The sequence below is a fragment of the Stegostoma tigrinum genome, chromosome 2 (assembly GCF_030684315.1).
Source record: "Stegostoma tigrinum isolate sSteTig4 chromosome 2, sSteTig4.hap1, whole genome shotgun sequence".
NCBI classification, from domain to species: Eukaryota; Metazoa; Chordata; class Chondrichthyes; order Orectolobiformes; family Stegostomatidae; genus Stegostoma; species Stegostoma tigrinum.
In genome coordinates, this window is record NC_081355.1 from 33,019,708 (window position 1) to 33,034,057 (window position 14,350).

Consider the following 14,350-nt stretch of genomic DNA (forward strand, 5'->3'; position numbering starts at 1 on the left):
GGGGGCTCTAAAGGGACCGAAAATTGATCCTGGGTGGTGAGCCAGTGAACACCACCTTGCAGTCACAAAAACAGCCTTCTACCACCACCCTCGGTCTCCTACCATGAAGCGAATGTTGATTCAACTTGAAAAGTCACTCAGAATCCTATGTGCTTTATCAGTGTCCCATATGGGACATTGACAAAGGCTTTCCCGAAATCCATACTAACTACCAAGTGTACTACCCTCACTTGGTCACCTCTGAAAATTCAAATTTCGTGAGCATGACCTTCCCCTGAAAAAGCTATGCTGACTATCGCTGATCAAACCTTGCCTTGCCAAGCAAAGATTAATTCTCTCTTCCAGCATCTTCTCCAATAGTTTCCTTACTACTGATTTGAGACTCACTGGTCTGTAATTCCCTGGTTTCTCTCTTTCCAAAGGTCAAAAGACACTTTTCTTGAAAAAAGTGGAACCACATTAGCTGTCCTCCCATCTTCTAGCACTGCCACTGCGGCCAAGGGAGAAACAAAAATTTGGCTTACTGCCCCCATAATTTCCTCCCTCATTTTGCTTAGAAGCCTGGGATACAACTTATCTGGCTCTGGGAATCTGTCCACTTGCAAGCCTGCCAAAGCCTCACTACGTCCTCATTCTATAAACAGCTCAAGACGTCGCAATCCCCTTTCCTGAATTTGGTACCCATATTCTCTTTCTCCAAAGTGGAGACAGATGTTAAGTACTCATTTAGCACTGTGCCAATGTCCTCTGGCTGTAGATCGCTCCTTTGGTTGCAAATGGGTCCTACTCCACACATTCTATTTTATACAATACCCTAAGATTCCTCATAATATTACCTCCCAGTGTTTCAGCATGCCCAGTATTTGCTCTTCTAATTGCTTTCTTAATATCACTCTGCATTTTCTATATTCCACTAAGGCCACCATTGCCCTGTTCCTTTTATACCTGTAAAAAAACCTCTTTTCCTTCTTATCCAATCCTGAATATTCCTAGGCATCCAAAGTTCTTAGGGTAAAATGTCGGCGCAACATGCCCAAAGGGTAACATGCTGAACTTGTACTCTCGCCATTCCGTTTTTAAAAAGTTCCTCCCACTATTCTATTGTGGATTTATGCAGAAGTAGCTGTTTCCAGTAAATTACTGCCTGCCTTATTTAATGAAATCTGCCTTCCACCAAAGCAAAAAACCTTTTTTGCAGACCATCTTTATCCATTTCCATAACAAACTTAAAACTAAAATGCTCTCCCACTGCTATCTCAAACACCTGCCCTGCTTCATTCCCCAAAAGTAGGTCCAGTATTGCACTGTCCATTGGTGGACCTTTAACATGTTATAAAAAGTTCTCCAGAATACTGTAAGAAATCTGCCCCCTCTTAATTCTTTACACCATAACTACTTCAATTATGCTGGGAAAGTTTAAAATCCCTTAATATGGTTACTTATTGTGCTCACACCCTCCTTGAATGGTCTACATTGCTACTCCTCTTTTGCCAGCCAACTTCTTGGGGGTCTAAACACACTCAGCAGCGTGACTGCCAACTTTTAGTTTAAGGTCTAACCACAAAGCCTCATTTGACAATCCTTCCAAGATATCATCCCTCTTTGCTACAGTAACTGACTCCTTAATTAATAAGGCAGCACCACTTCCTTTTACATCCATCCTTCCTGCTTGCTGGAAAATCCTCTACTCCAGAATGTGTAGCTGCCAGTTCTGCCCCTCCTTCAACCACACCTTTGAGATCCTGCCCAGCACACTAAATTCTTGCTGCAAGACTTCATCCCTCATTCTACCCATATTGTCAGTACCAATGTGCACCTTGATCTTTGCCTTGTTATCCTCCACCTCCAGGTTGCCCAGCAGCCACTGCGACATTCCTGATCCTGGCACCAGGCAGGCAACACACCATCCTGGAGTCATGTTTGTGGCTGCAGAAACACCGGTTTGTTCCCCTAACTAATTAATCCCCTACAGCTATCACTCCTGCCCTCTTCCTCCCCTCCTGTGCATTCAGGCCACTTGTGATGCCAGAAGCTTGGCTCTGTCTGCACTCGAGGAGCCAGTGCCATCATCTTCCAAAATAGAAAACAATTTGAGTGGGGCCCCAGGGAACTTTAGCACCACCAACCTGATTCTCACTGACTGCTAGATGGTCACCCATTCCCTTCTTTCTTCTAGTTCCTTGAGCTGCAGTGTGACCACCTCTCTATGTTATCCATGTAGTTTTCAAACTCACTGGAGGTGTCTCAGTATTTCTAGCCACTACTTGAGCTCCAAAACAAAGCTCATGTTTCTGCAGTTGGACATACTTCCTGCATGTGGTCAACTAGGATGCCAGTTGGATCCATGACTCTCCTTATATGACAGCTCAAACATTCCAGATTGTGTGTCTGGCAACTCCACGTAGAGTCAACAGCTCAGTGCTGATAGTTTTCTACTATTTCGTAAACTTTTTGAGTTCTAAGCATTGAAGTCAGGACTCAACTGGTCCTAGGGAGCTGAGAAAGTGGAAGGTCATTGGCTCAGTGTTAGAGGAAGTTGTTAGGCACTCAAAAAAATGCCTTCAAGCATTAGTATGCCAGGGCATGTGGGAGAACAGGGTTTGAAAGACATACAAGTAGTGTTAACTGAATGCAACTGAGTAAGACTGGAGTTCACAGAAAAACCCAGGCAGTTTAGCTTGGTGAATCTCGCCATCAGGGAAGAGTTGAGGTTAAGCTTGTGAATGAATGCTGGACTGTAGTTTTGGAGTCCAAGGGAGCATTAAGCGAAGGAGGGTTATAGAGTAGGAGCAGTCACTGAGGCAGTTCATCATGCAACAAACTCTTGACAGCTAGCTATAAAGCCGAATAGGCAAAACTGAAGAATTAAGATCCCTTGTGAAGTTCAATCTCCTTTTGTGCTGGGTATGGCTCCAACTAACAGACATATTCCCTCCTCTTATTTGTTTCAGGGATCCTTGGTACCACAATATCACGTGGCCTGGATATCAAGGGTAGTCATACTCATCTCACCTCTGTAATTCAGCTCTTACGTCCATGTTTGAACCAAGGTAGCAATAAAGTCAGGTGCTGACTGGTTCTGTGAGAAACCAAACTGCGCATCAGCAAGCAGATTATTGCTAAGCACTGTCAATGGTCATTTTATAGATGTTTGAGAGTAGGTTGATTAGATGGTCATTAGCCAGGTTGGATTTGTCTTGCTTTTTATGTACAGGACAATACGTAGACAACCTTCTACAATGTTACATAGATGCCAGTGCCATTGTTGAACTGGACCAGACTGGCTAGGGGTGCAACATCCTCTAAAACATGTGTGTTCAGTGCAATTGCTGGCATATTGTCAAGACCCATATCCTTTGCAGCATCCAGGGCCTTCAGCCATTTTTTGGACATCACAGAATGAGTTAAATTGGCTGAAGACTCTGGCATCTCTGATGTTCAGGACACCTGAAAGAGGTCAAGATGGACAAGGTACTTGCCACTTCTGGCTGAAGATCATTGCAAATGCTTCAGAATTACCTTCTGCACAGTGTGCTAGACTCCTCCATCATTAAAGATGGGCATATTTGTGGAACTGTTGCCTCTACTACGAAGTTGTTTAGTTATCTACCATCATTCATTACTGGATGTGGCAGGACACAGCTGAGATATGAGCCCTCGATTGTGGGATTGTTTAGCCCTGTCACTTGATGCAAATGTTGTTTGGACACAAATACAGCAGTTCCGTTTTGTAGCTTCACCAGCTGACCTCAGTCTGAGGTACACCTAGTATTGCTCCCGACATAGCCTCCTGCAATCTTCATTGAATCAGGGTTGATCCCCTGTTTTGAAGGTAATGGCAGAGTGGAGGACATGCTAGGTCATAAGCTTGCAGATTGTATTGGAGTAGGATTCTGCTCTGGCTGATGGTCCAGAGTGCCTCATGGTTTCCCAGTTTTAAGTTGCTAGATCTGTTCAACTTCTAACCCATATAGCACAGATGGAGGTGACGTCAATGGTGAGGACTTGCAGGGCAACCCTGCAAACTATATGTTATTGTGCTGCCACCTCTGCTGGGTGTATCCTACTTGTGAGACAGGATATACCAAAAGCTTATGTCGTATTTTAGGACCGTATATGTAAGGTAGAAAGATTCCACGAGTATGACTGAATGTAAATCAGTTAGTGGTCATGCCAGTGCCAAAGTAGTCGGAGACACCGCTCTCTCAACTTTGGTATTAGCCACCAGATGTGGTTAAGGACAACTCTGTAGGGTTACCAGGGCTGTGTCTTTTCTGGTACCTAGGATGATGCCAGTTGGTCTATCTGGTTTCAACCTGTTGCAATCTTTTAGCCCATTCAAAGTCATTGCCTTATTTTCTGGCCAGATCAGGTAAGGATAGCGGTTTTCCTTCTCCAAAGGATATTAGTGAATCAAATGTATTTTTACAGCAATTAACAATACTCCGTCTTTTGATTCCTTTCAATCTGGGGAAGTATTTTCAAAAAAATGTGAGGCGACAGGGAATATTTTAGTTACTCAAAGATTACAAAATGCTTCTTTTATTTCAGATTAGTACTGAACTCAAATTCCAGCTGTGGTGGGATTCGAACCTGAATCCCCAGACAATACCTGGGTCTCTGGATTACTGATCCATCGACGATACCCCCAAGCATCGCCATGAACACTGAACTTTGTGTATATGCAGTAGTTTCACTGTTCTTACCAGCGCTGTGAATTCATTGTCAAGGTGAATACTGTCAATTCAGAACACCAAACATATTGGCCTTTTACAAAATCAGTACTGTAATAGAAACATGCCAATTAGAATGGTGACGAAACGTCTGAAAACTAACCTTCCAGCTCAGTGAGCAAACTCACACCCAGACATGCCAATTATATTCGTTGGATTGGTTGAATCACGCTGCTCCTTACACTTCAGGCATTGGTACGAAAAGCACAAGAACAGTTTTATTTAAAAAGACCGACCCAATTTTCTAGCTTTATTTTTCTCTCCTCTTCCCATTTGGAATATTACTGTCATATTTTACTTGAAATTTCCTCATTTATTTTAACTTTAGGTGGTTGGTCGAGGCATTAAGATTTTTATTTTGACCTTATAGAGGTTTATAAAAATAATCAGGGGTATAGGTAATGTGATTGGCAACTGTCTTTGCCCTAGGGTGGATGATTTCAAGACTGGAGACATATCTTTAAGGGAAAGAGAGGTAAGATTTAAAGAAAAAAAGATATAAGGGGTAATTCTTTTTTTAAAATACACAGTAGTTCGTGTGTGGAAGGAACTTTTAGAGGAAGTGGCTGATGCAGGGACAGTTACAATATTTAAAACACATTTAGACAAGTACACGACTAAGAAATGTTTGGAGGCATATGGGTCAAATGCAGGCATGTGGGAATAGTTTACTTTAGGAATATGATTGTGTTGGACTGATTTGAATGGAGGGGTCTATTCCCATGCTATATGACTTTACGACAGTATAAAAATTAGTACCAAAGAGCAAAATTAATTCACTTACTTGTGGATCCATATCATAGAATACTCCAAAAAGTCCTCGTTTGTTAGAACTGGGAGGAATATGGCCAAAGAAGTCAGCTCCTTGAATTTTTTTCTCCCAAAATTTGTATGGAAATTGGAGGGCAATCTAAAAGAAAAAAAGAGTTCTGTTTCAGTGATTAATATTCATTTTCAAAAATATCCACTTAATTCCCAGAATGAGAGCAGATTATCATTTTCTAAAAGTTGAAGGATCATAAATGCATTAACACAAAGTCTGAATTAACCAATGATCCTAAAGTGCATATAGGTTTCAACCTCTGGTATGAAGTCAACACTGGTTTCTCAGATGCACATGCTGGTATTCTTCAAGTGTCTGTTGTCCTGGTACTTCTGCATGTAGTCAGTCACTAAGTGATAACTCAATTGTCTCAATCCGAGCCTGAATAGCATTTTTGCAATTTCTTTCATATTTAGATTAATGACCAATGGTTTGTGGTCTGTTGCTACTTTAAACTGCAAGCTCATCGCATAATCTGCCCAGCAGCGAGGCAAAAGAGAGGGACAGCATTTGCTAGATAGACAGCACAAAAGATGCACAGACCAAGAATATCTACACATTTACATAAAATGGCTTCAGTTTATGATGTGCTTACTCTTTTTTAATGTAGATCCCCTAGACTTTACATTAATACAGTTGGGATCCATTTGATATTTACAACTATTTATTTAATTTTTAACTTGATCCTTTAGGTCCAATTAATTATTGTGATTATTCATGTATTTGCTTTGACCTTTTAAGCCATTCAAGGAACTCCTTGTCACCACTGAAATGACAGATTTGCAAATGCCTACTGCCATTGTTTATTAAATCAGTCCATTTAACAGATTTTCCCAGTTCTGTGCACATACACCTTACAGCGCAAACAACTGCATTGTCTAATTTGCCCCAGCTTCTTATTATAGTATCTACAAATTGGGAAATTGTTTTCTTCACTGAGCATACAACCTTTCCGTCATTCCGTTTCATCTTTTATTTGATAGCTACTGCCATGTTTCAGCTGTAGATGTGATAATCCATCAATTTCTACAGATGCAAGCACCTAGCATCTACATTTCCCTGACTACTCTGTTCACCTAAAAGGTTGCGAAAAAGATAAAACTTGTTTCACCATCACCTTCCACAACTTATTCACCAAATCTCACCACATTGTCAGTGTGTTTTCACTGACAGGTATTAAACTTCATGAACCAAAGTTTAATTTATGTTGATTGGCCCCAATTTAAAATAATACTTACATTCCACTCCTCTACAATCTCTCCAGAATACAGGAAAACTTAAAATGCAATTACTTTTATCTGCTTTGAAACTTGCACTGTTTGTACAGAACTTGTAATATCTCCTCCTTTCCTCAGCCACAAACCAATTATTCTGTCAAGTTTACTGATCATACTAAACTTAAAGTTGAGGGACTACAGGAGGCAGCAAGGTTGCTCATATTGACTGATACCAAACAGGTTTTTAGCCTCCTAATCCCACAAGAATTAGCATTTTATATTTCTTTAATTGTTTTTTGAGCAGCCTCCAGTTGTCCCCTTAGCAAAGCTGGCTTTGTTGTTCTATGACAGGTACAAATGGGAAGCATATCTCAAAACTGCAATCTAGGTCTTGTAGTTGGCATTAGATCCTTATTCATTAACCCAGGCTGTCTCCCACAAGGACATTTTCATTTAGAAGTCTGTTTTTAAAAAAATACATTGAAAATCAACAGGCCATTCATAGCTGAAAAATAACAAACAAAAAAAAACCTCAGTCTTTACAATCCTCGATTTCAGGTGAGAACCGAATGGCTGTGGATTCAAAACCATCTTTAGGGCGTCACATATCTAACAACAGTATTAATTCACAGATAACCAAGTGTGAAGCTGGATGGACGCAGCAGGCCAAGCAGCATCTCAAGAGCACAAAAGCTGACATTTCGGGCCTAGACCATTCAGAGAGGGGGATGGGGAGAGAGTTCTGGAATAAATAGGGAGAGAGGGGGAGGCGAACCGAAGATGGAGAGTAAAGAAGATAGGTGGAGAGGAGAGTATAGGTGGGGAGGTAGGGAGGGGATAGGTCAGTCCAGGAAAGACGGACAGGTCAAGGAAGCGGGATGAGGTTAGTAGGTAGGAAATGGAGGTGCGGCTCGAGGTGGGAAGTAGGGATAGATGAGAGGAAGAACAGGTTAGGGAGGCGGGGACAAGCTGGGCTGGTTTTGGGATGCAGTGGGGGAAGGGGAGATTTTGAAGCTTGTGAAGTCCACATTGATACCATTGGGCTGCAGGGTTCCCAAGCAGAATGAGTTGCTGTTCCTGCAACCTTTGGGTGGCATCATTGTAGCACTGCAGGAGGCCCATGATGGACATGTCATCTGGTTCGCGACTGGGAGGTGCAGTTGTTTATTGTGAACCGAACGGAGGTGTTGTGCAAAGTGGTCCCCAAGCCTCCGCTTGTTTTCCCCAATGTAGAGTGAGCCACAACGGGTACAGTGGATACAGTATACCACATTGGCAGATGTGCAGGTGAACATCTGCTTAATATGGAAAGTCATCTTGGGGCCTGGGATGGGGGTGAGGGAGGTGGTGTGGGGGCAAGTGTAGCACTTTCTGCAGTTGCAGGGGAAGGTGCCGGGTGCAGTGGGCTTGGAGGGGAGTGTGGAGCGGACAAGGGAGTCACGGAGAGAGTGGTCTCTCTGGAAGGCAGACAAGGGTGGGGACGGTAAAATGTCTTGGGTGGTGGGGTCAGATTGTAGATGGCAGAAGTGTCGGAGGATGATGCGTTGTATCTGGAAGTTGGTGGGGTGGTATGTGAGTTCCCATTATCTCTGATTACAGTATTAATTCACAAGCTGCACAGCAGTAGACAAACTGTTGAGCCATTACTGGGTGTAATAGGCAATGAACTACAAGCCTCACTTTAAGAGGAATATTCTTCACCAAGAATACCAAGAAATGACAGTTCATACACTTCATTTATTCCCAGACTGAAGCAAACACATTTACATTTTCACAAATACACGTGAAACACAACTGTCAATCATTTAAGGGCAGTCATGTGTATGTATTTAAATGTTCAGTGCATTCTTGCATGACATGTTCTGATGATTAAATGAACTTAATACTATTGAAATTCTTCAGAGACTAAGTTATCAAAACTGGCTTGTTGTCAATAACTAAAAAACGTCTACACTGTTCAAGTACTGAACAGTCTTGACCACTCTTTCAAACAGTTTCCTTACTTTACAATCTGCATCAAACCTCTGTGCTTCCCAGATCTTTGCAGATTTCATCCTGTAGTCAGTTGATCATTTGCAATGAACTACAAGCCTTACTTTAAGAGGAACATTCTTCACCAAGATCGTAGCCTCTCTCATTTATGTCTCTAGCTTATTAGGGGGTTTATAGTTTATTCAACGACAGACAGATCTTCATCAAATGGGTCAATGGGCTGAAAAATGGCAGATGATGTTCAATCTGAATAAACATATGATATTGCATTTTGGTACAACAAACAAGGGTAGAGCTTGCACAATTAATGGTAGGGCCTTGGGTAGTGTTGTAGAGCAGACGGACCTAGGGGTGCAGGTACATAATTCTTGGAAATTTGCATCACATACAGACAGGATGGTTAAAAAAGGCATTTGGCATGCTTGCCCTCATCGCTCAGTCCTTTGGGTATAGGAATTAGGATGTTACGTTGAGGTTGTACAGGACATTGGTGAGGCTTCTTCTGGAGCACTGTGTCCAGTTCTGGTTGCTCATTTACAGAAAGGATATTATTAAGCTGCAGATAGTTCAGAGGAGATTTACCAGGATGTTGCCAGGTATGGAAATATAAAGAAAGACTGGAATTTTTCTTCACTGAAATGTAAGGAATTGGGAAGTGACCTTATAGAAATATATAAGGTAATGAGGGGTATAGATAGAGTCAATGGCAGTTGTCTTTTCGCTAGGATATGAGATTCAAGACTAGGGTGCACATTTTTAAGGTGAAAGGAGAACGATTTTCAAAAAAAAAAGACATGGGGGAACCTTTTTGTTTAGCAGAGGGTAGTTTGCATATGGAATGAACTTCCTGAGGAAGTGATGAAAGAAGGTACAATAACAACATTTAAAAGACATTTGGATAGTTACATGAGTAGGAAAAGGCTTGGAGGAATATGGGCCAGCAGCATGCATGTGGGACTAGTTTAGCTTGGGATTATGTTCAGCATGGACAGGTTGGACCGAAGGGTCTGCTTCCGCTCTGCATGAACCTACGACACTAATAAATTTGGCAATTGATTTTAATTAGACTTCCACTTACCTTTTCAATTACCCCTTGACCTAGACTGTTGATAGCCTTGAGCTTCCGTTCAGATAGAGCTGGATAAAACTGAATAGTGTTTTTCTGAAGAAGAGCGAGAGGAACAGTAATCAAGACCTGTCAAGATAACACCAAAATGATAAGTCACTTAAGTACTGTAAATCACAGACATTTTAAACAAGTATTCACATTTTTTTAAAAATATAAACACTCCAGAAGAGATACATACAATTTGTATGCTGGGTCTGCTAATGCTATACATGAAAAGGAGCAAACTCCTAAAATTTTAAGGAAGAATCCGGGATAAAACCAAAAGGTAGCCCAATTCCTCTACACCAGAGTTGCTACCATTTACATAGTTATTTACCTAAACTTAAAGATTGTTCATTTTGAGGCTCTATTCACAAGAAAAGGAAAGGTGAAGAGTAACCAGAAAGAGGTTAAGATTTTGAAAGTATATACTGCATAAAGAATTTCACCTCAGGAAGATCAAAGCTTAGGTCATCAAAATAAGTTAATTAAAAAAGAATCCCTTAGGAAGTTCAGGATCAACCTATTTTACCTAAAAATCTGTTAGAATGTGAAACTTGCTGCCATATAGGAATAGTAAGGAGAATGCCATAGATGCATTTAAAGTAAGCCCAGATAAACATGAGGGAAAAAGGAATTTAAGTGGAACTAGATAAACACTTGAAGGAGAAAGAGAGGGGCTTATGGAGATATGATCACATGAACGATGGTTGGAGAAAGTTCATACAGAGCATAGAACCAGCATGAACCATTTGGTCAAATGGTCTGTTGTTGTACTTACTATGTATAGGCAAGCAACATTTTCAAAACAGGATTTTAGAAGTTGCAAGAAACAACAGTTTCAAAAGAGTACTGCTGAGAAGGCAAGTGGATCTTGCTGCTATTCCTGGATTACAGGCTTAATTAAAATAGGTTTTTAAAAAAGCTATTAAAATCATTTCAGTTTATGGATGTGAGTTTGCTCGCTGAGCTGGAAGGTTAGTTGTCAGACATTGTCACTTTTTTTGTTTATTTGAAAAAATATACTTTATTCATAAGATGTACAAAAAATAAAACATATTTATACACCTACCCAGTCATGCAAGCCGCTCTGGGTTACCCAGGGGGTACATACATCAACTAAAGGAAAAAAACAAACAAAGAAGAAAAAAAAACAAAGCAAAGAAAATACCCCGGCAGTTGTCACCCCGCACAGTCCCCGTTGGCCCCCTGACCAGTTGGGGAAGGCGCCAGCTGGGCCCAGGTACCAGATAGGGCCCTTTTTCCTATTCTGGACGAGGGGTTTCATACCGTGGTCTTTCCCCACCGCGCCTTGGCGGCGGCTGCCCCAAGCTTTAGCGCATCCCTCAGCACGTAGTCCTGGACCTTGGAGTGCGCCAGTCTGCAACATTCGGTCGGGGTCAATTCTTTCAGCTGGCAGACCAGCAAGTTGCGGGCAGACCAAAGAGCGTCTTTCACCACATTGATGGTCCTCCAGGCGCAGTTGATGTTGGTCTCGGTGTGCGTCCCGGGAAACAGCCCGTAGAGCACGGAGTCCCGCGTCACGGAGCTGCTCGGGACGAACCTCGACAAATACCACTGCATCCCCCTCCAGACCTCCTGCGCATAGGTACACTCCAGAAGGAGGTGATCGACAGTCTCGTCCCCGCTCCGCGGCCACCTCGAGGGCAGCGTGCGGTGGCGCAGAGATTCCGGGCATGCATAAAGGATCTCACTGGCAGAGCCCCTCTCACTGCCAGCCAAGCAATGTCCTTGTGCTTGTTTGAAAGTTCTGGCAATGAGGCATTCTGCCAAACGACTTTGGCAGTCTGCGTGGGGAACCACACGACGGGATCCTCCCTCTCCTTTTCCCAAAGGGTCTCGAGGATACTACATGCTGACCACTGCCTGACGGCCTTGTGGTCAAAGGTGTTTCCTTTCAAAAGTTTCTCCACGAAGGACAGGCGGTACGGAACGGTCCAACTACTTGGAGCGTTCCGCGGCAACGAGGCCAGGCCCATCCTTCGCAACACCGGGGACAGGTAGAACCTCAGTAAGTAGCGACACTTGGTGTTTGCGTACTGAGGATCTACGCACAGCTTGATGCAGCCGCACACAAAGGTAGCCGTCAGGGCAAGGGTGGTGTTCGGTACGCCCTTTCCCCCATTTTCCAGGTCTTTGTACATGGTGTCCCTGCGGACCCGGTCCAACCTCGACACCCAAATGAAGTGGAAGATGGCCCGGGTGACCGCAGCGGCGCAAGTCCAAGGAATAGGCCAGGCCTGCGCCACATACAACAGTACCGAAAGCCCCTCGCACCTGACAACCAGGTTCTTACCCAGGATGGAGGGGGACCGGAGCGTCCACCTGCCCAGCTTCTGCTTCAATTTGGTGATACGCTCCTCCCAAGTTTTAGTGCACGCCCCAGCTCCACCAAACCTAACACCCAGCACATTCAGGTAGTCTGTCCTGACGGTGAAGGGGATGAAGGAGCGGTCGTCCCAGTTCCCGAAGAACATGACTTCGCTCTTACCCCTATTGACTTTGGCACCCGAGGCCAGTTCAAACTGGCCGCAGATGTCCAATAGTCTACTCACCGACCAACGATCGGTGCAGAAGACAGCGACATCGTCCATGTACAGGGAGGTCTTGACCTGAAGGCCTCCGCTGCCTGGGATAGTCACGCCCTTCAGGCTCACGTCCTTCCTGATGGATGCGGCGAAGGGCTCCACACAGCACACGAACAAGGCAGGAGAGAGCGGGCAGCCCTGCCCGACTCCAGGTCTAACAAGAAAACTGTCCGATTCCCACCCGTTGATCGAGACTGCGCCAACGATGTTGGCGTAGAGCAGCTGGATCCAATTGCGGATGCCCTCCCCGAACCCCAATTTGGAGAGGACGTTCCTCATGTCAGCATGAGAGACCCTGTCGAAGGCCTTCTCCTGGTCCAGGCTGACGAGGCAGGTGTCCACCCGCCTGTCCTGCACGTAGGCGATCGTATCCCTGATGAGCGCGAGGCTCTCAGCGATCTTCCTGCCCGGCACAGCACAGGTTTGGTCAGGGTGAATCACTGACTCCAGGACAGACCTGACCCGGTTGGCTATGACCTTGGCCAGGATTTTGTAGTCCACGTTCAATAGTGAAATGGGACACCAATTCTTAATTTTTTCCCTCTCCCCCTTCCTCTTGTAAATGAGGGTGACGATGCCCTTCCTCATGGACTTGCACGTTTCCCCTGCCCGAAGCGCACTAGCATACACCTCCAGCAGGTCCTGGCCGACCAGGTCCCACAGAGCGGAATACAGCTCAACCGGTAAGCCGTCGCTCCCGGGAGTCCTATTCCTCTCCAAGGACTTGAGGGCTCTGGTCAGCTCGTCCAGGGATACCGGCCGGTCCAGCCACTCCCTCGTGCCGTCGTCTAAGACCTCCGTGATAGACGACAAGAACGACTCGGAGGCCGTGCTGTCCGTGGGCTTCGTGTCGTACAGTCCGGCATAGAAGGACCTGCTGATCCTCAAAATGTCAGGCCGATACGAAGTCACCGAGCCGTCGTCCTCCTTCAGCCGGCTAAGCACAGAGCTCTCTTTGTGCACATTCTGAAAGAAGAAACGTGAGCACGTCTCATCCTGCTCCACAGAGCGGACCCTGGACCGGAAAGTTATCCTGGGGGCCTCCGCGGCGAAGAGCGAGGCTTGCTGGCCCCTCACCTCGCGGAGGTCCTCCATGACATCGACCCCCATCAACTGCAGAAGGAGCAGGTTCTGCACCCTTTTCTGGAGTCGCGACAGCTTTCCCCGCCTATCTCTCGCCTTCCGAACACCCTGGAGGACAAAGAACCTCTTGATGTTCTCCTTCACCATCTCCCACCAGTCGCCCGGAGACTCAAAGAGGGGTTTCACGGTTCTCCAACCGGCGTACTCCCTCTTAAGCTGCTCGACGTTCTCTGGGGTCAACAGAGTCGTGTTGAGCCTCCACGTCCCCTTGCCGGCCGGCTGGTCGTCCTGTAAGTGACAGTCGGCCAGCAGGAGGCAGTGCTCAGAGAAGAACACCGGCTCGATGCTGGTGGACCTGACCAAGAACGCCCGTGACACAAACAGGAAGTCTATCCTTGAGCGGATAGACCCGTCTGGCCGCGACCAGTTGTACCTCCGCTGCGCTCCGTCTGCAGGGGTGCTGAAGACGTCGAGCAGCTTGGCGTCCTTCACCGTGCCCATCAGGAATCTGGACGTGATGTCCAGTTGACTCCCCCCACCCGCTGTCCCCACGGCGGACCTTCCATCTGCATCTAGGAATGACCGGCCTGGACGTAGCCAGCAGGGGTGGAAGCCGCTGCAGGACGGCCAACCGCTCATTCTGTACCGCTGGGGCGTACACGTTGATCAGCATCAGGGGAGCGTTCCTGTAGGTGACATCAGCCACTAGGAGGCGCCCCTCCCCCACCACCTCCTGAACTTGAGAGATGGTGAAGTCGCACCCCGACAGCAGAATAGCCAGGCCC

At 45.2% G+C, this 14,350-nt stretch overlaps 1 protein-coding gene across 6 annotated transcripts in view; it reads right to left on the reverse strand.

Moving 5' to 3' along the window:
• Positions 1-14,350, reverse strand: part of LOC125462117 (lysine-specific histone demethylase 2) — a 122,636-nt gene that overhangs the window by 12,393 nt on the left and 95,893 nt on the right. For all 6 annotated transcript variants that reach the window (XM_048551704.2, XM_048551694.2, XM_048551714.2 and 3 more), the window contains 2 exons: positions 9,844-9,960; positions 5,518-5,643 (listed from right to left, as the gene is read on the reverse strand). In XM_048551704.2, the coding sequence (XP_048407661.1) occupies positions 5,518-5,643; positions 9,844-9,960 (243 nt within the window). The remainder of the gene's footprint in view (positions 1-5,517; positions 5,644-9,843; positions 9,961-14,350) is intronic.